The 23,568-nt window shown below is 35.6% G+C and overlaps 1 protein-coding gene across 1 annotated transcript in view; it reads right to left on the reverse strand.

The window, feature by feature from the left end:
- The window catches only part of Adamts19 (ADAM metallopeptidase with thrombospondin type 1 motif 19), a 251,702-nt gene that overhangs the window by 63,980 nt on the left and 164,154 nt on the right, over positions 1-23,568 (reverse strand). The window contains exons 15-16 of the mRNA XM_070036428.1: positions 21,324-21,444; positions 7,186-7,266 (exon numbers count right to left, since the gene is read on the reverse strand). Coding sequence (XP_069892529.1) covers positions 7,186-7,266; positions 21,324-21,444 — 202 coding nt within the window. The remainder of the gene's footprint in view (positions 1-7,185; positions 7,267-21,323; positions 21,445-23,568) is intronic.

Raw genomic sequence — 23,568 nt, forward strand, 5'->3', positions numbered from 1 at the left:
TACAGAAAATTGGTATCTATGATTTCAACTTTAGGAACTTGTGGTACTTTTAAAGACTCAGGTCTTGCATGAAAGTCTTTTATCTGTTTTGAATTGATTTTTGTGTAGAGATATAAGTATGTATATATTTACAGTTTCTGCATTTGGGTAGCCAGTTTTCAAACATCATTTGTTAAAAAGGCTGTCTTTTTCCCCCAATGTGTATTTTTAATGCCTTTCAAAATTCAATTAGTTGTAGGCATAATCTGCAAATTTTTTTCTTCAAGATTTTATAGGTTTCATTGTAGAGGTCTTTCAATCTTAGACTTATTCCAAAACTAATTTTGAACCCATTTTTAAAATTTTTCTGAGGGGTAGATGAATGGATCAAGAAAATGTGGTATATATACACAATGGAATTCTATGCCTCCATCAGAAAGAATGACATTGCCCCATTTGTTAGGAAATGGAATGGCTTGGAAAAAATTATATTAAGTGAAGTAAGCCAGGCCCAAAGAAACATAGGTCCCATGGTTCCCCTTATTTGCAATATCTAGTATATGTCTGAGTCAAGCAGAAAAGGTCAGATAAGTTGATGTTAGGGAAATGAACCCTAAGATATGTATTCAAATGTTTTTTTTTCCTTTCATGCGATTGTTTCTAACACATTTATAAGATTATTTCTTTGTTGCTTTGTATGTCCCTCCCCCACAGTATAACCACTGCTTTCACTGTATTTCATGTCGGTATAATTTGTGGATGGGAAGGGGAAAAACAAATCATTTAAATAGGGATACAGGTGGACCCATTGCAACAATGAGATGTACAAGTCGTTATGTCGAAAGCAAACTTTGGGGGGGGCGGGGCAGGGCAGGGAGGATTGTGGGGGGGGGTGGGGGGGAAGGATGGGAAGGGGAAACAAAGGAGGAAGCTGCAATGCTTGATAAGAAATGTACTCATTATCTTGCCCATGCAATTGTAACCCCTCTGTACAGTATTTTCACAATAAAAAATTTTTTTTCGGAGGGATTATTTGCCTAATATCCTTCTCAGAGTGTTTGCTATACAGAAAAATTGCTGATATTTGTATGTTGATTTTTAAGCCAAAACATTTTACAAAGTTTGTGAAAAGTATTTCTTGAAGGTATCGATGACTAAAATAAAAAAGAACCTCTACGTATATATTCCCATGTTTAATGCAGATGTGGAAAATATTGCTCAAAATACACAAGACAACTAGCGTGTACACACACACATGCACACACACATGCATATTTAAAAATTGAGATTAAAAAAACATAAAAAGCTTGAAGTAAGCCAGGCCCAAAGAAACATAGGTCCCATGGTTTCCCTTATTTGCAATAACTAGCATATAGTTCTAGGACAAGCAGAAGAGGTCAAAAGCTATGTACATATGATCATATAAGATGATGTTAAGTGAAATGAACCACAAGATAGGGACACGAGTGGTTTTTTCTTTCTTGTTATTGTTTTTAACTTATTTATAATGTACTATGTGATTTTTCGTTTCCCTTGTATGTTCCTCCCTACGGTATAACTCCTGTTTTCACTGTATTGGATGTTGGTGCCCTGAACCTTGTATATACATTTTTCTAATTTGGGGGAGGGAAGGGAAATAACAAAATGCTGAAATAAGGATACAGGCTGACCTGTTGTAACAATGACAAGACACTATGTTGAAAAACGAACTTTACAACTTGGGTGGGAGTGGGGGGCAGTTGGGGAGTGGGGGAGGAAAGGGATGGTAGGGGTAAAACAAAGGAGGAGGTAACAATGCTCTATAGGAAAGGTACTCATTATCTTACTCGTATAACTGTAACCCCTCTGTACAGTATCTTTACAATGAAAAACATAAAAAAAATACATAAAAAATTTAAAAGCTGTTCGCCCAGGCTGGTGGCCAGGCCATAGCCCATCCTGGTGTCTTGTTACTCTGTCAACCCAAAGCGGGTAGCCAGACCCTGGATGACCTCTAGATGCCCACAGGCCCCAGTGAGGAGGCAAGCAAAAGCTAACACGATGCTTTTTTTGAGTTCCCCTTAAGTGTACTCTGAGTTTCTTTAGCACTAGTCTCTCAGCTTAGCAAAAGGCTGTTCCATTTTGCTGGAGGAGCCTCACAGCAATCACAGTGTTTGCCTGTCTCACCAGCCTGGCTCAGTCATACCTTTTTTTTCAAACATATAATAATTAATAATAATAATAATAATAATAATAATAATAATAATAATAATAATAATAGTATCAACATCTTGGCACCTTACTAACCTTAAGTCTAAAGCTGGGCAAAAGGAAAAACTGACAATAATTAAAGCTACACACTTAATTGGTGCTGGTGACCCATGCCTGTAATCCTAGCTACTGAGGAGATTGAGATCCTAAGATCAAGTTTCAAAGCAGGACCAGGCAGGAGACACTTATCTTTAATTAACCATAAGAAATGCAGGAAGCAAAGATGTAACTTAAGTGGTAGAACACCAGCCTTGAGTAGAAAAATTGATTAGATATTTGAGTTTAGAGAGCAGTAGCATGGAAAGAAAGCAAAATTAGTAGTACTAGAGGCACACTGGAAAAGAAAACTGTTCATAAATCTGTTCATAATTTGTATTTTTCTTCATTGCTCCATGTAATAAATTGATCACTCTTGAATAAAATTCATTGGAACTGTTGATATTTCCTGTGAACCAACTTTGTGTTATTTACTGTAGATAAAGCACTAAGTTACAAGTAAGTCTGCAAACAAGAAAGAAATTTTAACATTGATAAGCACTATAGAAAAAATAAAAAGAGTCAATATAATGGTGTGAATTGATTGGAGGTCATGGTGTTTATGGAGATTAAAAAATAATTTTAAATTCCTGACAGATTTGCTAATGTTAGGATGATAAAGAGAGTGAAAGACCAAGGAAGACTCTCATTTTTAACAAAAACAACTGAAATTAGTGGCTGGAATAGGCTGAATATAATATATATATATGTGTGTATATGAAATATACATATTTCACATATATTTATATATACATATGTACATATATTTCATACATATGCATATATACACATATAGACTTCATATATACATATATACATGCATATGCATACATATTTCACATACATACATATATATACATTTCATATATATATACATATGTGAAAATTTACAAGTTTTTAGAAAAAATGTATCAAAGAAAGTAATCTACCAAAGGGGCGAGGAATCACAGAAGAAATTTTAAAAAATTTCTAGGCAAATGAAACTGAGATTCAACATACGAAAACTTAGGAGAAACATAGTAAATGTCCTGTTAAAGAAGAAATGTATTCCCTTAACACAATAAAAATAAGAACTACTTCAAATTAACAAAGTTTACAATTTAAGGAAGAAGAAAAAATAGAATAAAATAGATCTAAAATTAGTAGAGGGAAAGAAATAAGATCAGATCAGAGACAAATGAAAATCAATAGGAAAAAAATCCTAAAGATGGTTCTTTAAAAGAATACATAAGTTTATCAGCCTTCAGCTTCCTAAAGGAAAAGCTGAGGACAGGAAAGAGTGATGGCCAGCTAAAATTACTGATTGGATGTAACAATGAACACATTATAGCTAGTACTACAGAAAAATTATAAGTGAGTACTATGAGCAAGCTTGTGAAAATAAATTTGAAAAACTAGGTAAATGGATACACAGAAATACACAACATACTAAGATTGAATCACAAAAAATATAGAAATTCTAAGTATAACTACAATGAGTAATAGAATTGAATCACAAAACAAATAAAAGCCTTGGACCCAAGAGTAGTTTGACATGGTTTTAGACAAGGGTCCAACTTCATTTTTCTCCAATGTCTTCAGTATTATTGGAGAAAACACTGAACATTCTTCCACTGGGTTATCTTTGTCAAAAGTCATTAAAATATGCAAAGGTTTATTTCTGGGTTCTGTTGTATGTCATTAGTGTGCTTATCTGTGTTTATGACCCTGCATCAGTGCTGTGTTTGAATTAGGAGGTGTGAATGATCCAATTCTGTTCTGCTTTCTCAGGTTTGGTCTGATCATTCAGGGTCATTTGAAATTCCACATGAATCACAGGGGACTTCTACATATCTACAATATTATTGAGATTTGTATTCAATGCCATGGAACTTACTGCACATAAAAATAATTTAAATGACCAGGTACTGGTGACTCAAGCCTATAATCCTACTTATTCAGAAGACTGAGATCTGAGGATCATGGTTTGATTCCAGTGCATACAAGAATGTTTCTAAGCCTCTTGTCTCCAATTAATCACTAAAAAGCAGAAAGAACTCTGGTCCAAGGGGAAGAGCACTAAGTCTGATCTCAGAGATCATGTCCAGGCCTTGTTGCCAAGCTCCAGGACAAAAAAATGTAATTGCAAGTTTTATATGATATGTGTAATATTTAATATATTACTAAGGAAAATTAGACATATTTTAGTCCCTGGAACCTATGAATGCTATTTCTGATGTGAATATTTGTGCACTCAAACAATCCTGAGATGGAAATTGTATCCCCCAAGTTAATGTTGTGAAAAACTTTTGATCAATGCTCTTAGGAAAGAGTCCCAAAGAATTAGCTCACCCCTTCTACCATCTGAGAACACAGAATCTGGAAAAAGGCCCTCACTAAACAGAAAATCCATCAGGATCTTGATATTTTCCAGCCTGCAAAACTATGAAATTTCTGTTACTTTGAATCTATCCACTGTATGGTATTTTTGCCATAGTAACCTGAAGTCTGAATGGATGAAGACATTGAAGAAAGAAAGAGAAGGGAGGGAGTGAATGAAGGAAGAAGGAATGAAGGAAAGAATTTGCAAATATTAGTTAAGGGTGATGGCAAACTACCTGGGGTTTTACAGTAGGTTCCTATATACAGTGATGCATAACTTTATAAGTGGGAGAATGAGACAGATTTGACATAGAAGAGTCAGTGTCTACAGAGATAATGTGGCTATAAAGCACAGAAACAGATTTGGGATTTCTTGTCTATAAGGAATATATTTATTGTTGTTTTTAACATCCAAGTCCATGGCAGTTGTTAGAAAGCCACAGGCCAGTAACACCATAACACTACCCTAAAACATGGGTAGGGGTAAAAGGGAAGAATGCATTTTTATCCTAGACTTCTGATTTTGGGCTTCTTTTTTCTGAAGTGTCTACAAGACATTTGATATTGTAATCATATAAATGAATGATTTATAATATAGTCATGTAAAGGTAAGATGAGATTCCCTAGGAAGGTGAAAGTAAGAAGGTGAAAAAGCAAGAAGGCCTGAGCCCGATCCTTACACAATGGGAATATGTGTAGACTACAAGGAGTTTGAGGGTTATCAACAGAGACCAAGAGGGCATTGGGTGAAGGAAAGGAGACAACAAAGAAGCTGTCTAATGAGCTAAGAAGATGTCAGTGGATATTAATGTTGCCTATAGGTCAAGTAACATGCTGGACCTTGGTGACTATTAATTTATCATCAAAGAAAGGATTGCTGGCCTAAAAACAAAAAACAAAAAACAAACAAACAAAAAACTCAATGCCTGTTCAGGGAGACAGAAAACCAAGTTGGATTGGTTGAAAGAATAGGAGGTAAGGAAGTGCAGGCACATGGTGCTGCCCTGTTTGTGAAAGCAGCTGGTTGGTTTAGCCACATTAATCAGTCTCTTAAAACATAAAAGTTGCTACACTTGAAGCATCTGTATTCTTTTAGAGCTTGGAAGAAATAAAGCATATCCAAATTCAGTAGTCAATAATGTTATTAAATTAACATATCATCTAGTGTTCATTGTCTTCAAAAATTTAATATTGGATCATTAAAACAATTGAATCTGGAATGATCTACTCCATTAATACGTAAAGCAGATCAGATTGATATATTGGTAATTACAAACTAGTAACTATATCATATAATATCATATAATAAAAGATTTCTTTAGAATCTTTTTCCTCAAATTTCCCTACTCCTAGAAAATAAATCCTTAAGAAATTCTAATTTAGTACAAGGCTAAACTGTTTTCTATATTGCAGGTAGAATTACTTAGGATAGATTGTTTTTCATTGAACAAATTTCCTAATGGGACATTTATTACTCACTTGAGGAACAGCAACAAAGATACCATTTTTCTAATGGAGAAAATTCATGAGGGCTTCCCCTCCCCCCACCTCCGGTCATGGGGCATAAACTCCAGGCCTGGGCATTGTCTCTGAGCTTTTTGCCCAAGTATAGCAGTCTACCACTTGAGTCATAGCTCCACTTCCAGCTTTTCTTTTTTTTGGGTAGTTAATTGGAGCTAAGAATTTCACAGGCTTTCCTACCGGGGCTGGCTTCAAATTGCAATCCTCAGATCTCAGCCTCCTGAGTAGCTAGGATTATAGGCATGAGCCACTGATGCTAAGTTTCTTGGGGGCATTTTAAATAGGTAATTCAAATATAGTGTTTAAATTCTGAGAGAATGTTTTCTCCTTTCTTTTATCTGATCGTATTTGACACTGGCATCCCTGACTAGCTTGAAACTTTAATATATAAGCAAATATATTTGGATAAATAAGTATTTTCTTTAATGTATTTTAAATAATAATAATTAAAATACATGACAATGAGTAATTTGACAATAATTAAAGTTAATAAAATAGCCTCTTCTCACTTTCTCACAAAAAATATTTAAAGGACACTTTCTTCATCAGTGAGGTGCAGAAATAAAGCATTTTCCCATTGTAAGTGAAGTGTCTTTAGTATATGAATTTTTTTCATACCAGAAGAGTTCCTAATTCTTTAATAATCTTTTTCCTATAAACATACACATGCACTGACACATAGCATTAATATATTTATGCACATATACATGTATATGAACTGAATGGATTCATGAATTATATCCTATATATTTATATACCTGAAATAAAATAGGCCGAAGTAATCTATGGAGTTGTTATAAGTTAATAATTTATACCTTCCCTTAAATAAAAATCCAACATACTGATAGACCAGATTGCTTTTGCTCCTGACACATCATTGGGAGAGAAGGCAAGAAACAGTCTCTATCAGTGTAGTAAGAGGTGCTTTCTGGAAAGTCCAGGAAATGAAATGAAACAGGCTGAATTCTTCCCCTCATAAAACGCCCAGGCCATAGAATGGGAATCATACTTGAACTGTCTGTCTGTAACTCAGGTTACCTAAATAGCTATGTGCCGGCTTTTCTTCTACAACTTTGATGCTCCTTGCTCCCGCAGGTATCACCAACACTTCCACATAACCTGTAAGAGTTAAGAAAACGTGAAGTAAATCTGGAGTTCTAATGAAGTCTTTTTTGCTTAATTGACTTACCTTTTTAAACTCTGGTTTTAGTTACAACCACAATAATTCAATGGCTATGAAATAAAAACTTTTATTATAAAAATTGTGAAGCTAGGGGCCTGTGGCTCACGCCTGTAATCCTAGTTACTCAGGAGGCTGAGTTGTGAGGATCTAAGTTCAGTCCATGAGACTCTTATCTCCAATTAACCACCAGAAAACTGGAAGTGGTTTGTGGCTTAAGTGGTAGAGCGCTAGCCTTGAGCTGAAGAGTTCAGGGACAGTGACCAGGCCGAGAGTTCAAGTCCCATGACTGACAAAAAATTAAAAAAAAAAAAAACTGTGAAGATTTCAAGTGAAGATGCTTCTTGGAAAGACATTGCAATTAGAGCTCCTTTGAGGATGAATAGGTAATTGGATTTTACATAGACAAGCTCTTTGGAATTGTGAGGAGAGGAAAAACTTAATTTAAAAAAAGTAAACTAAAAAAACCACAATAAATAAATCACAGAAACAAAATAAGTAAACTCTAGTGAAGAAGATGGGAAGAATGCACTAAAAAATTCAATATATAGCCTACAAAATTTAAGAAAAGTGATGGGTTGGAAGAGATAGGTGAGAATGTTGAAATGGAAGACTTGATGAACACATTGTATACGAAAACAAGATTTTCTTCGTTGTTGTTTCTAATGTAAGATATGATTTCTTATTTTTTGTACTTTTCCCCCTATCGTTTTATCCCCTGTTATCACTGTATTTGATTTTGATACCCTGAGTATTGTATATACATTTATCTGAATTAGTGAAGGGAAGGGGAACAACAAAGTGGTGAGAAAAAGGACAAAGGGCAAACCAATGCAACAGTGATCCTCACAAGACAATATGTTGGATATGAACTGTACTACTTTGGGGGAGGAGGGAAACCGGGAGAAAAATGAGGGAGGGGGTAACAAGTTTGACGAGAAATGTACTTACTACCTTATTTATATAACTGTAACTCCTCTGTACATCACCTTGACATAAAATTAAATTTAAAAAACTGCTTTATTGAATGGCAATTCCTTTGTACAACTACTTAAAGATAATAAAAATATGTTTTTTAAAATGTGAATCGTAGAAGAGGACAAATAACCTCGTTTTTCTCTGGAAACTTTTTTAAGTGAGAAAGTGCAGGAAAAGAAGGAAACAACTAGAAAGAATACAGTGAGTGAGGGCCAATCCCTAAAGTAGGTTAAGCTTGGGAAAGAGAGTTCAAGTTTTCTATGGAGAGAGAAGCAAAAAGTTTAGAAAATGGAGCTAGAGACAAGTGAATGTCAGACTGAAATCTAGTATCATCTCTCAGCTGTCAGGCTATCAGACAGCTAAATACAGAACATAATTTTTATGACAAAATTTTACAGTAGGGTTTAGGGATATAATATTTAAGATAAGATAAAGTGTAGTAAGATGAGAGAAAGTTCAAGAAAGAGGCGATCAATGTTTCATTTAACAAACAACAGTGGAAGAGCAGGTGCCAATTTAAATAGTTACATTCTAAAATTGCACTGAAATAATATTCTTTTAGTATTTTACGTAGATCCATGTATCTGATATAAGTCTGATTTAAAGCTTTTTAAAAAAGCACAAGAGCTAATTCCAACTTTGTCTTCTACTTACAAATTATTCAATTCTTCAAAAATATTTAGTTTTCTTATGTAGTAGGTAGCCCCAGATGGTGGGAAAGACTGAAATTAAAGGCATGTGATTTCTGCATCATAGTTTCCATTCAAGAATACTGCTTATTTAATTAACCAATGGATGGGTGTCAGTGGTTCATGCCTGTAAAACTAGCTACTCAGGAAGCTGAGATCTATGATCAAAGATTGAAGCCAGCTCAGGCAGCAAAGTCTATGAGCCTCATTAACCACCAAAAAACTGAAAGTGGGGCTGTGGCTCAAATCTAGAGGGAAAAAGCTTAAGGAAAAGCACTCAGGTCCTGAGTTCAAGCTTCAGTAAGAGCGCGCGTACACACACGTGAGCACACACACACACACACACACACACACACACACACACACTCTGTCTCTCTCTGTCTCTGTCTCTGTCTCTGTCTCTGTCTCTGTCTCTGTCTCTGTCTCTCTCTCTCTCTATCTCTCTCTCTCTCTCTCTCTCTAATCATTGGGTTGTCTGTTCTCTGTAATATCTAACTCCTCTCAGTAGTGCCAAATATAAAAGTGCGGTGATTTGGTTTTGTGAACTTTGGAAGTGAAAATAGAAACAAATGGTTAGTAGGATTTTTTACATGGAAATAAAGTAAGATGGCATTTGCCCTCTATGAGTTTATAATGAAAAAGAAAAAGAAGGCATATATTATGTAAGTATGAGTTAAGTAAAACTGAAAAAAGATGTTAGAAAGATAATATATAAAAATATCATTAATTCATTGCCAAAGAATGTAAACTAGGATATTCATACTCATAATTTTGTATGAATTTAGACTTTTCACATTTGAAAACCAGTGATATTAGTGGAATCACAGTGATCCTGTAAAGAGAACTAGTGGTGTAAACCAAAGGATGCTTCAGCAAAAGGAGTAAATGGACAATCTGTCTCTGGAGAATGTGTTAAGGTTTAGATCAATACAGAAAAAGATTACTTCACTATATATATAGAAGACTGTTAGAAAAATGGAGTGGGAAAGTGTTAACAGGGTGTCCCTGCTAAGCAGAGTTTAAATACATTCTTAGGAGAATAAATTTATCCATTTGAAGTTACTAATTTGATAAGGAACTTGTTAACTATATATATATATTATATATATACATATATTAAGACTTCTAAAACACCTAGAACTCTAGAGAAAGGTCAGGATATCCATGAGCTTTTGAAAAATTTCCCTACAGTAACTTAAATCATGAGTTAAAATAGCTATGGAGAAAATGAGAAAGAAATCAAGAATATGAACTTTGTGATAGTCATAGACTTCTAAGGACAAGACAGAAGCTGGGTAAGAATATAGGACTAAAAAGACATATTCATAAGAAAGGGAGATTTGCTTTCATTTGATATTGGGGTCAACTGCTTATTTAATTGTAATAGAGAAATGTATTGCATTCAGAAGGTGACTGCCAATCTTTGAGCAAATACATTCAGTGATGTGTTTGGAGAAAATATCAAATATCAGCATGGTAAGAAAAAAGAGCAGCTAGGACAAAGCAGAGATAGTATGTGAATATTCTCATTTAAGATTCACAGAGGCTTAAAACTGTATTGTATATTACAGCAATACACCTATCAATCTTTATGTTATATCTTGACCAATTCTATACTATATGGTTGGGATAGTTTATAGGACAAGAAGGTTAGACTGTCTAAAAAATGGATAAGATGGAGAAAATATTGTACCCAGACATGTGAAGAGAGAAAACCATTGGCTGGAGGTTAGATATTTTATAGCAAAACTATTTAGCACAATTGAGAATGTACATTTTAAAAAACAGAAGAGTGGCTATTGGCTAGCTTAGAAGTTGGAACAAGAAGGCCATGACACCATTGTCACAACTTCATGTTTTATAAAACACATAAGTTTGTCTTGCACAAAGCTTCTTATTTTACACTCAGATATATTATTCTGAATAAGCCATCTTTAAAACTAGTAACAATGTTCTTGGTACTAATAATGAATAAATGCTACTTTAACAAATACACCACACCATTCAGTAAAACCATTACATTATATAAATTATTCTATTTAACTATAATGATACCATACAGGTCACAATACCTCATATGAAATTATGGCGTTAGATTTTCAAATTGAGGATACTGAGTTGGTAAACTCTATTCAAATATACCGCCCCCCAAAATAATACCCCATAAAACTCTGAAATCTGAAATATTTTTATTCTAAGCTTTTTAAACAAGAGGTATTTACTAACCTATATCATATTTCTCATTTAACATGTGAAAGTAATGGCAAAGAAAAATATGTTGGGGGGCTGGGAAGGTGGCTCAGTGGTAGAGTGCTTGCCTTGCATGCCTGAGGCCCTGGGTTTGATTCCTCAGCACCACATAAGCAAAAAGAAAAAAGCCGGAAGTGGCGCTATGGCTCAAGTGGTAGAGCGCTAACCTTGAGCTGAAGAGCTGAGGGACAGCGCCCAGACCCAGAGTTCAGGCCCCCTCCCAAAAAAAAAAGATAAAAAAAGAAAAATATGTTGTTGTTTTTTTTTCTTTGCTGGTCCTACAGCTTGAACTCAGGGAGTGATCCCTGAGCTTTTGTTTCTCAAGGCAGGTACTCTACCACTTGAGACACAGCTCCATTTTCAGCTTTTTCTTTCTTCCATTTTTTTTGTGGGCCCTAATTGAAGATAAGAGTCTCATGGACTGTCCTATCCAGGCTGGCATCAAGTCATAATCCTCAGATTTGGTCACCTGAACAGCTAGGATTATAGGTGCGAGCCATTGGTGCCCAATGGAAAAAATATATTTTAAAAACTAAACATCAGTAATTATCTCCACTAAGATTTGAACTCAGCTCTGATTCCACTATTCACTTCCTACTGTGACATACCACTATTATCTTAAATAATGGAATTGGTGAGCTTGTGTCTCCATGACTTCTGTAACAATCAACCAAGCGCTGTCAGAACACATCTTCCTAACATAATGCATTTTTAAAAAATAGTTTTATGATCTTTAGTTATAGAAAGTGTTATCCAAAAGAGCAGTTTTCAAATACAATGTGTCATGATCATTATCACCCCTTTCAACATTCTTACCTATCCCTCTCAATCCAGCTCTTCCCTCACTTTTCTTAATTTTTGCATGATTTATTGGATTTTCTTTTCCATTTAACAAAGTAGACTTTACCAAGAAAAACACATTTGATCCATACTTTCTTCTTGGTAGGTACTATAACTATATAGTTTCTTAATTGCCCAAATATAGTTTACTTTTTAGTCCTCTGAGAAATTTTTGTTTGGCTAAGCATGTTATATTAAATATATAATAGATGTAACTTAGATACAAGAGAACTTCTCAAGTTTATGTCCTAGCTCCAACAAAAATCTAAACAGAACACAGGAATTGAAAACCAGCCACATTTGTCTGTATATAACATGTAGCAACATGCAGTGGGCATGACCAACTGCCTCTAAAAAGCCTGCAAATCCTTCAAGAAATTCTAGGAAGTTCATAACTATAGGGAAAAGATAGTCTCAAGATAAATGAATATAACATTCCTACAGCCAAAAGAACATGGAGCCCATTATAGAATTAATGACTCGAGCAACTTTCTTTTTGAAGTCCTAAATGATGAAATGATTCATGAAAAATTTAATTAACAGATAGTAGAAGAGTCACACAAAGCTGGTAATTGAAAAAAAATGGTGTTGATGCTTTTTTATTGTACTCAAAAATTTAGTGGGGAATGAAATATAAAGTTGTCACTGTGATCAGAGGTACACCATGTGTACACAAGTGTGGTCATCATCTATGATGTGGCCATAAGGGATATGAAGCAAAGTTTGTTCAGGGATCACTCTGCAACAGAAGAGAACAGATGAACTACATGGTATCCAGGAATTCACCCAGTAAAGCTAAGAGAAAGTGGATAGGCCCTCATTTTCAAAATGAGGTACTACGAGAGGCATGGCCAGATTGAGCAATTGTAAAAAATCGTTTTACTACAACTTAAAGAAAGAAGGGGACCTTGATGTAAAGTGAGGCTGCACAGACAGGGTCAACACACTGTGGAACATTTGATTTAAAGCCAAAGAATTCTTTCTTGGGAGCAATGTGGAAGAGTTGTGAGAAAAAAAAAAGACATCACCAGTTCTGAGGTTCCTAATATCTTAGGTGCCTCACATATTTTTCTAGTAACAAAATCCCTCAACATAACCCATGGACACTAAATCCAAAGTAGATTTTAAAGTGGAATAAAATAAAATAAAGGAAGTTCAATAAACACCACAGAGAAAACATGTATCCACATAACTGCAGCCAGAAGGTAAAACAACTGAATTGGGGGGGGGGGGAGTAGTAGAATTTCAACTCAAAGCCTTGAATTTGCTAGGCAGGCCCTCAACCACTTGTACTATCCCACTTCATGTCCCTCTCCTACATCTTTTGTTGTTGTTGTTTGACTTTTACCACATTATTTTACAGATTGCATCTCATCGATTTTTGTCTTAGACCACCATCCTATTATATACATTTCCCATGTAGTTGGGATTAAAGTGATGTACCATTGGTTTCTGCTTTATTGTTGAGAAGGAATTTCATTAACTTTATGCCCAGGATGGCCAAATGAGATCCTCCTGATCTTCATTCTCTTCCGGGTTTTGCATTGCAACGGGAAACTCAAGTGTTATTACAATTAAGATAAAGATGTCGGTGTACTTATTTTTAATATACATTACACAGAATGAGACCAAGGGAGGATATTCTTAGGACAGGATCACAGGCTCAATAGCTATGTGCATCTGATCATATAAAATAATATTTATCTAAATGAACTCCAGGAAGTGGAAATAAGAGAGTCTTTTTTTATTTGTTCATGTTTTTGTCATTTTAGTTCATTTTTCTGTCTTTGGGAGGGCAAGGAGGGCACAGAAATGCTGGTACAAAAGGTGAACAAATGCCATAGTAATACTCAGTAGACACTATGTTGAAAAGGAATTATACAACTTGTGTGTGGGGACCAGAGGGAAAAACTGGGAGAGAGCCAGGGAAGGGGTCACAACGATCAAAAAGAAACTGTAACCTCTCTGTATAACATCTTTAAAATAACAATAGAGATTTTTTTTTCTTGCCAGTCCTGGGGCTTAAACTCAGGGCCTGGGCACTGTCCCTGAGCTTATTTTACTCAAGGCTAGCGCTCTACCACTTGAGCCACACCACCACTTCTGGCCTTTTCTGTCAATATGGTACTGAGGAATTGAACCCAAGGCTTAATGCATGGTAGGCAAGCACTCTACCAGTCACATTCCCAGCCCTAGAGAAATTTTAAAAAAACCAAAAAAAATAAAATAAAGATGTCAGTGTTCAATATATATATTATATTCCCCACTAAACTGTTTACATGCTTATATTAACTATGCAAAATACTCTTCAAATTTTTATCTTTATGCTTCTTCTGCCTCTCAGATTTCATTTGTACTTCTACATTTAAATAAAAAAAAAGCTCTCTTATCACAGTGGCTATTAGAATTACACTTTTAGTTGAGTACATGTTTCAACTAAGTGTGTCTTTCTGAATAAGTGCCAATGGACTGCACGTTTTACACAACTTCAGAGACTGAGATTTATATTTGGGTTTTAGTCTAGGTCTTTGTTGTTTTGGGTGGTAAATTCTTAATCTCACTTATCTTTTATTCTGCTGAGCCTAGTGTCTCAATTTCTTTTTAAAGTACTCCATGTATAACAAACTCAGTTTTCTTAATTACTAAAACACAGATGGGTGTTCATTGCATTGTAACTGTGTATTTTAGTTATCAGGGTTTTAAATATTTTTTAAGCAAGCAAACAGTTTAAAAATAGGAAAATGTATTAGTACTCTACAATCCTAGCTACCTGGGAGCTGAGATCTAAGCATTACAGTTCAGAGCTAGCCTGAGCATAAAAATCCAAGAGACTTTTATCACCAATTAACCAGCAAAAAAGTAGAACTGAAAGTGTAGTGCAAGTGGTAGAGTGACAGCCACAAGTAAAATAGGCAAGTGAAATCTCAAGGCTCTGAGTTCAACCCCCCAGTATTAGCCCAAACACACACACACAAATAGCAAAATGCTAATACATGCAATGAAAACACATAAGTGATGGTGAATAGTTGTAAGTGATGATGCAATAGATACATGTCCAGGAAAGAGGTTCATGAAACCATGGACAAGGTTTGCTTCAGCATATAAAGCATATTGGTGGGCCATTAGTTGTAGCTGTAGCTGTCTTGTGAATCTGCTGAAGTTCACACTACATGTTACTCATAGTCATCCACGCTCATATCCCCTATCCAATATAGTCATAAAATTCATTGTGTATCCCACAAAATTTAGAAAATTGAGGAAAGGAATGTTTTTGGAGTATTGGGGAGAATGGTGAAAGACATGACATTGTTCAAGATGCATAATATTCATAAACTGCTGGTTGAATGGCAACCCCTTTGTACAACTAACAATAATGAAAATATATTAAAAGTAAAAAGAGAGAATAATTCTTGTTATAATAGTCATTGCTTGTTTTTGAAATTTTCTGAATCCCCCTGCCTGATTTTGGTTTCCATCATGCTGTATCATTTTAGATATTCTGTTTCCAAATATTTGCTTCCTTAAATTTTAGAAATAAAAATAAGAAAATGGAGCCAAGGGGGTCGGAGGAAGATGGCAAAGAGATGCTGGGGGCTAAGCAAGCTCTCCCATAGAAACCAGTGGAAAATCTATTCCAGTGGAAAATCTAAAGCTAGGGAGATACACCAAGTGTGTTATCATGGCCAGAGAGGAAAAATTTAGGCAGCTTAGTTAAGGACACAGGGTCAAGCATCCTTGGTTGGAGGTGGCAGCAGCCACGACAGCGGCTGCTGCCCCTGGCTGACATATTGACAGAGAGCCTGGGACAAAGGCGCCAAGGGTGGTACGTGAGCAGATTCTACACTGCCAGCAAGAACTGACAAGAAGCCTAAATCTTCCTTCAGCTGGCCACAGACAGTTGCAGACCAAGGATGTGGACTGCTTGGAAACCGAAGGAAAACTGTGAGTACACACTCACTTCTTCCTCATGGAGCAGAGATGGGAAGGTAGCCCCACCCCACCACCAGGAAAAAAACCCATCTTTGATGCTGACACAGACCCAGCAAGAGCAGCAAGTGTAACTCAGGCCCGGGAAGAAGACGTTGCAGCCTTAATTCCATTAATTGTAGAACTTTCTTTATACTTATATAATTTTTAAGTATTTCATAATTTTTAAAAATTTTTATATTATCTTTTTCTTTATCTCTCTTCTCCTTTTGTGCTATCCCTCCCATTTTTCCGAATCGCTCTCTTACTTTCCCTCCCTGCATTCCTCCAATCTTATTTTCTTCTTACAATTCTCCCCAAAACTATTAATTTCTTGTTCTGCTGACCCCTTCCTTGATTTTTCTTAGTCCATTGATACTGAGCTGTTTGTTGTTGAAGTAGATTGTATCTGTACCCATTTTGACTGGATGAAACAATCTGTGTAACTACAGGGCTCTGGTTGATGCTTGCCTTAAAATAGTGTTACAACTCAGCCTCAGTTTGGCTATCATAGCCAAATGGGCAGAACAAGCAGAAACACAAGAAAAATGGCAAGTCCAGGTATTTCAATTCCCTCTGATGACAATCAGGCAAAAGAGCAGTCAATGAATAACCCAGAGGAGAGTTTACAAAATGCTCTACAAACTCTACTGGTAAACATGCTGAATAAAAAGTTTGAAAGCCTGCAAAGGTCTCACTGTGAGTATGATAGGGAAATGTGTGAGCATGATGAGGCTAACCAAAGTTTAATAGAGGAATATTGCAAGTATGATGAGGCTAACCGAAGATTAATACCGATTTGGAACTACCAAACACCTCTCAGTCCTAACTCTCAATATCAATGGATTTAACTCTCCAATTAAGTGACATCGACTAGCTGGATCAAAAAGCAAGATCCTTCTATCTGCTGCCGTCAAGAGACACACCTTGCTCACAAAAGCAAACATAATGAAAGTGAAAGGCTGGAATAAAATCTACCAAGCAAACAGCCCCATAAACAGGAAGGAGTTACAATCTTACTATCAGAAAAAATAGCTTCAAATTAAAATTAGGAAGAAGAGATAAAGAATGTCATTACATATTAATTAAGGGATTTCTCCTTCAGGAGGATATTACAATTCTAAATATCTATTCACCAAATAACAGAGCACCCAAATTTATCCAAGAAACAATATTTCCCTAAAATCACACATAGATCTAAAGATATTAAGTGTTGGGGACTTTAACACAACACAATCCCCACTGGATATGTCAGCCTAGCAAAAGCTCAACAGAGAAACCTCAGACATAGATCAACTAGACTTAAAGACATCTATCGAATATTTCACCCAGCAGCATCAGGATACAAGTTCTTCTCAGCAGCACATGGAACATTTTCCAAAATAGACCACAGTTTAGGTCACAAAGCAAACTTGTCCAAATTCAGAAACATTGAAGTTATGCCCTCCATTCTCTCAGATGACAAGGGAATAAAATGAGAACTCAACACCAAAACCCACCAAAGAAAATCCTGTAACACATGGAGGATGAACAACATACTGTGTTGAACAACCAGTGGGTCATAGAAGAGTTTAGAAAGGAATTTCAAATGTTCATGATATTTAACAAAAATGAACACATAAATTACCAGCTCCTCTTGGACACAGAAAAGGCAGTAGTCAGAGACAAGTTTATAGCTCTGAGTTCCTACATCAACAAATTGGAGAGATTGAAACCAACATTTAACAAGGTACTGGAAGCTCCTTAAAAATGAGCAACGAACTAAACTCCAATCCAGTAGATAGAAACAAATAATTAAAATTAAATCATAATTAAATGAGTTAGAGTCCAAAAACACCATAGAATCAACAAAACAAACAGTTGGTTCTTTGAAAAAAATTAACAAAATTGACAGACCCTTAGCAGATCTTATTAGAAAAAGAAAACACATCCATATAAACAAACTCAGAGATGAGAATGGTAACATCACCACAGAAACAACCAAGATTCAGAACATTATAAGGGAATACTTTTCAAACTTTTATGCTAATAAGTTTGAGAATCTGGAAGAAATGGAAAAATTTCTAGCAAATATTGACATGTCAAAACTAAATCATGATGAATTAAACCAATGTAACAGACCCATATCAAGCATCGAAAGAGAAACAGCAATACGAGACCTCAAGAAAAGCCCAGGACCAGATAGATTTACAGCAGAATTCTACAAGGCCTTCAAAGCAGAACTCACACCAATACTCCTCCAACACTTCAGGGAAATTGAAAGCGAAAGTTCACTACCAAACTCCTTCTATGCAGCCATCATAATCCTCATCCCAAAACCAGGTAGGGACTCATCAAAGAAAGAGAACTATAGACCCATTTCATCGATGAACATTGATGCAAAACTTCTCAACAAAATTTTGGCCATTTGAATTCAAGAACTCATCAAAAAAATCATACACCATAATGAAACAGGACTCTTTTCAGGGATGCAAATCTGGTTCAATATATGGAAATCATGTAATATCACATCAACAAGAGCACCGATAAGAACCACATGATTATCTTAATAGATGTAGAAAAAGCTTTGACAAGATCCAACACCCCTTTATGATAAAAGCTGTGGAAAAACTAGGAATTCATGGAACATTCCTCAATATGATAAAGACTGTGTATGACAAATCTACAGCCAGCATTAACTTAATGGTGAAAAGCTAAAGCCATTTCATCTAAATTCAGGAATGAGACAAGGATGTCTAACCTCTCTACTTCTCTTCAATTTAGTATTAGAATGCCTAGCTAGAACAATAATACAAGATGCAAACATAAAGGGGATCCAAATAGGGAAAGATGAAGTAAAATTCTCCCCCTTTGCAGATAACATGATCTTGTATTTAAAAAACTTGAACTGATTGGAAACTTTGGCAAAGTAACAAGATACAAAACTAACGGACAAAATCAATGACTTATCTGTACGTCAATAATGAGAAGTGTGCATGGCTGAATCAGGAAAGCAACTCTTTTTGTAATAGCTCCACAAAAAATAAAATACCTAGGAGTTAAGTTAACAAAAGAAGTGAAGGATATCTATGATGAAAACGTTAAAATCCTGAAAAAGAAATTAAAGCAGCACTAAGGAAGTAGAAAAACCTCCCATGGTCCTGGATGGAAACGATTAACATCATGAATATGGCAATACTTCCAAAGGTTATCTAGAAATTCAATGTGATACTTATCAATATCCCAACCTCATTCTTCAGTGAAGTAGAAGAAACAATCCAGAAATTCTATGGAACAATAAAAGAACCCAAATAGCAAAAACAATCCTTGGCACAAAGAACAGTGCTGGAGGAATATCAATACCAAACTTCAAACTCTACTACAAAGCCATAGTAATCAAAACAGTTTGGTACTGGCACAAGAACAGACCTCAGGAGCAGTGGAATAGAACTGAAGACCTAGAAATGAACCCACCGACCTATAGCCACCTAATCTTTGACAAAGGAGCTAAAAAATTAGAATGGAAGAAAGACATCCTTTTCAGAAAATGGTGCTGGAAAAACTGGTTAAACAACTATAGAAAACTAAAGCTAGATTCCCATATATCACCCTGCACCAGAATCAACTCCAAATGGATCAAAGACCTTGTAGTCAAAGCAGACACCCTGAAAACATTATAGGAGGAACAGGGTGAACTCTAGGTCTCCTTGGCACAGGCTGAACTTTTCTTACTAAAGACCCAGAAACACAACAAATCAAAGAAAGATTGGACAAATGGGATTGCATGACACAGCAAGAACTCTAATAACAACAGGTGCTGGAGGGGATGTGGCCAAAAGGGAACACTACTGTATTTTTGGTGGGAGTGTAAACTTGTTCAACTACTTTGGAAAGCAGTATGGAGGTTCCTCAAAATACTCCACTTAGAGCTTCCCTATGACCCAGCAATCCCACTTTTGGGCATTTACCCAAAGGACCACAAACAAGGCTATAATAAAGTTACCAGCACAACTACGTTTATCACAGCATTGTTCACCATAACTAAGATATGGAACCAAACAAGATGCCCCTCAGTAGATGAATGGATCAAGAAAATGTGGTATTTATATACAATGGAAAAACTTGGAAAAAATGTTAAGTGAAGTAAGCCAGACTCAAAAGAACATAGGTCCCATGGTTTCCCTTATTTGCAGTAACTAGTACATGTCTAGAACTAGAAGAGTTCAAAAGGTATGTACATATGACCATATAACATGATGCTAAGCAAAATGAACTCCATGATAGGGACACAAGGGGTTTTTATCTTTGTTGCCGTTCTTTTTAATGTATTTATAATGTATTATGTAATTTTTTTGTTTCTTTTTTATGTTCTTCTCCCATGGTACAACCAATGTTGTCACTATATTTGATTCTGGTATCCTGCATCTTGTATATACATTTTTCTAATTTGAGGAGGGGAAGGGAAATAACAAAATGCTGAAATAAGGGTACAGGATGATCCATTGTAACAATGAGATGTACAAGACAGTATGTTGAAAAACTTTACAACTTTGCAGCGTGGGCGGGTAGGAGAGAAGAGGAAGGAGGTGGGGAGGTGGGGAGGAAAGGGATTGTAGGGGAAAAATAAAGGAGGGTATAACAATGCTCCATAGGAAATGGACTCATTACCTTGCCCATGTAGCTGTAATCTCTCTGTATAGTATCTTTATAATAAAAAAATTAAAGAAAGTGTCAAAAGAAAGAAAAATGAAAAAAAGAAAATGGAGCCAAGCACTGGTGGCTTACATTTGGAATCCTTACAACTCAGGAAGCTGCGATCTGAGGGTCATCATTTAAAGCTAGCCCAGCCAGGAAAGTTTGTGAGACGCTAATCTCCATTTAACCACCCAAAAGCCAGAAGTTGTAGCTCAAGTGATAAAGTGTTAACTTCGGCAGAAAAAAGAAGCTCAGCGATAGTGTCCAGGCCCTGAGTTCAATCCCCAGGACCAGCTTACACACAAAAAAAGGAAAGAAGAAAAAATGACATGCTTTGCATTATAGGACAAGGTCTTTCAAAACCTGCTAATATGAGCCAATGCAAATTAAGAGTATTCCTGTGGCACTCTAACTTACTAAATTCAGAACAGATGACTTCATATTTCTGTCTTCAGTCCCATAGATTGTTTGTAAATCATTCAATACCCACTAAAAATGTCCTCAACAAAGCATGAGTGATCTCCAAGTCAATTTCATTGTATTCCTTGTCCTCCAAAGACAATAGGGGTCATTAATTATGAACAACAAAGAATAATTACCTGCTCCTCTGGTGTGATTAAAATCCCCTTTAATAATCCTGCAAGACTTTCCATCACCATTGCACACTCCACAGTGGTCCTCCCTTGCGAGGGACCCTAATAATCCATCACAACCAACTTTCTGTAGGAAAAAAAAAATGGAAATTGTAAATCAAAATACTCTTTTGTTTTTGTAACTACTATTTTCATATTGACCTAATGTCCACAAACCAGACATATTTTATAGGTAAGCAAATGTGCTGGGTTCTATGGGGCAAATTCCTTCAGATATTAGAATACATAAAATGAACAAACTACAGGTTAGTGACAAAAGTAATGCTTAAAGTAAGCACTAAATGATAACCTAAAGTAATTGGGAGAAAAATAGTATCAAGAAAAAAGAAATGTACTAAATCCTAAAGAATAGCATTTTTATAGCTAATATAACATAATTGGCTTAATTATATTCTAGAGGGCACCATGTAAGTGGCTTTATGTGTGAAGAGATTGTAAATCTAGTGCCAAGTATTAAATATTAACTGAACTCTACTACAAACAGACTTTTTCATTCCACCTTCTTTGGTATCCAACACAAATTTAAGAGTTCTTCACCAAACAAGGAATATAAATAAATGAATATAAAATAGTTGAGGAGTTCACTTTTTCTCTTTTTTCTTTTTCATTCTGTCTTTTCTTTCCTTTCAGCCCATCCTCCCTCTCCTTCCTTCCTTTCTACCTCCTTTCTTTCCTTCCCCTTTCTCTCTCTTTACTTTCTTACTTTTTTTCTGTAATTTTTCTTCTCTATTTCTCTCTCTCTCTCTCTCTCTCTCTCTCTCTCTCTCTCTCTCTCTCTCTCTCTCTCTCTCTCTCTCTCTCTCTCTCTCTCTCTCTCTCTCTCCCTCTCTCTCATTAGTGCAGGAACTGGTGCTTGAACTCAGAGTCTGGGTGTTGTCCCTTAGGGTTTTTTTGCCAGAAGTTGAAATTATATCACTTGAATGGCCGCTCCACTTCCATCTTTTTGGCAGTTAAGTGGAGATGAGTCTCATGGACTTTTCTGCCAGGGCTAGTTTCAAGCCTCCACATCTCAGCCTCCTGGTAGCTAGAATTATAGGCATGAATCATTATACCCAGCAAAGGAGTTAATTTGTATATGTTGCCAGAAGATTTCAGTCAGTCACTAGGAATCTTTTAAGGTTGAATGCACTTATTCTTCTTTAGTATATATTTTTGCCATCCACTGATAGTCATTTAGATACTATGATTGTTTTATCCAAGTTGCATATACACATAGAATAAATTATTTATATTGATCTGTCAGAAATAACCAGTAGGAATATGAATGGTTCTAAGCAAACAAAAAGATTTAGAGAGCTTAATATTCATTTATGATAAGTTCCAATTATTCTAACTCCTAAGTGTTAAGTAAATCAGAAACAAATACTAGTGGTGGTGGTGGTGTGGTTAGGTATGCAAATAAAGTACAGCAGTAGGATGCCATTCTGAGAAAGTGAGAATCACATGACACCTCCACATTACAGCACCCCTTCCTTTATGCAAAAATGCCTATACTGATACAGGGATAGGGAAGTGATAGAAAAATGATCAGACAGTCCCAGTTTATCTTTGGATAAAAAAAAATAAGGCGACACAGGACATGTTAAAATGAAGTGAACACTAAATTGGAATCATGTAAAACTTTAAGAGTTTAACATGAAGTAGAAACATTTCTCCATATGTGAAAAAGGACCTTAGACCTTTAAATGTGTTTTCTTTTTCTTTTATTGGTAGTGTTACTAGAGATTAAAGTAAATCTAACTAAACTAAATGCAACTTACTTTTTGGAAAGTAGTAACAGAAATATAGTGGTTAGTTTCTTAAGTTCTTCCCCCAACTCTGTAACTATGATAATCATAACCAGATATTATCTGTGAACCTAAAGCAAAAGAGTTAGACAACTTACTATAGTTCACATATTTTAGAATTGAGGGTTGTGTATTTTTATTGGTAATTTTAATTTTCCATATCACCCAAATTTTCTTACATAAATCCAAAATGTGAGGATGAAAGAGTTAGAAAAGCCAATGCCATTTCACAAATGACCAGTGACTGAAACACTTCTGGCATACCAGAAATGCCCTCCTTACACTTTTAGGAACAGAAAATTCAAAGCCAAACAGACATCCTCAGAAAGCTGTTCTCAACTCTCTTCATTCTCCAAGTTTACAGTTCTATATTTAGGTTTGGTGTTCTACATTTTGTGATAAAG

This window comes from Dipodomys merriami, unplaced genomic scaffold (genome assembly GCF_024711535.1).
Source record: "Dipodomys merriami isolate MVZ:Mamm:240054 unplaced genomic scaffold, mDipMer1.0.p SCAF_27, whole genome shotgun sequence".
Classification (NCBI taxonomy): domain Eukaryota; kingdom Metazoa; phylum Chordata; class Mammalia; order Rodentia; family Heteromyidae; genus Dipodomys; species Dipodomys merriami.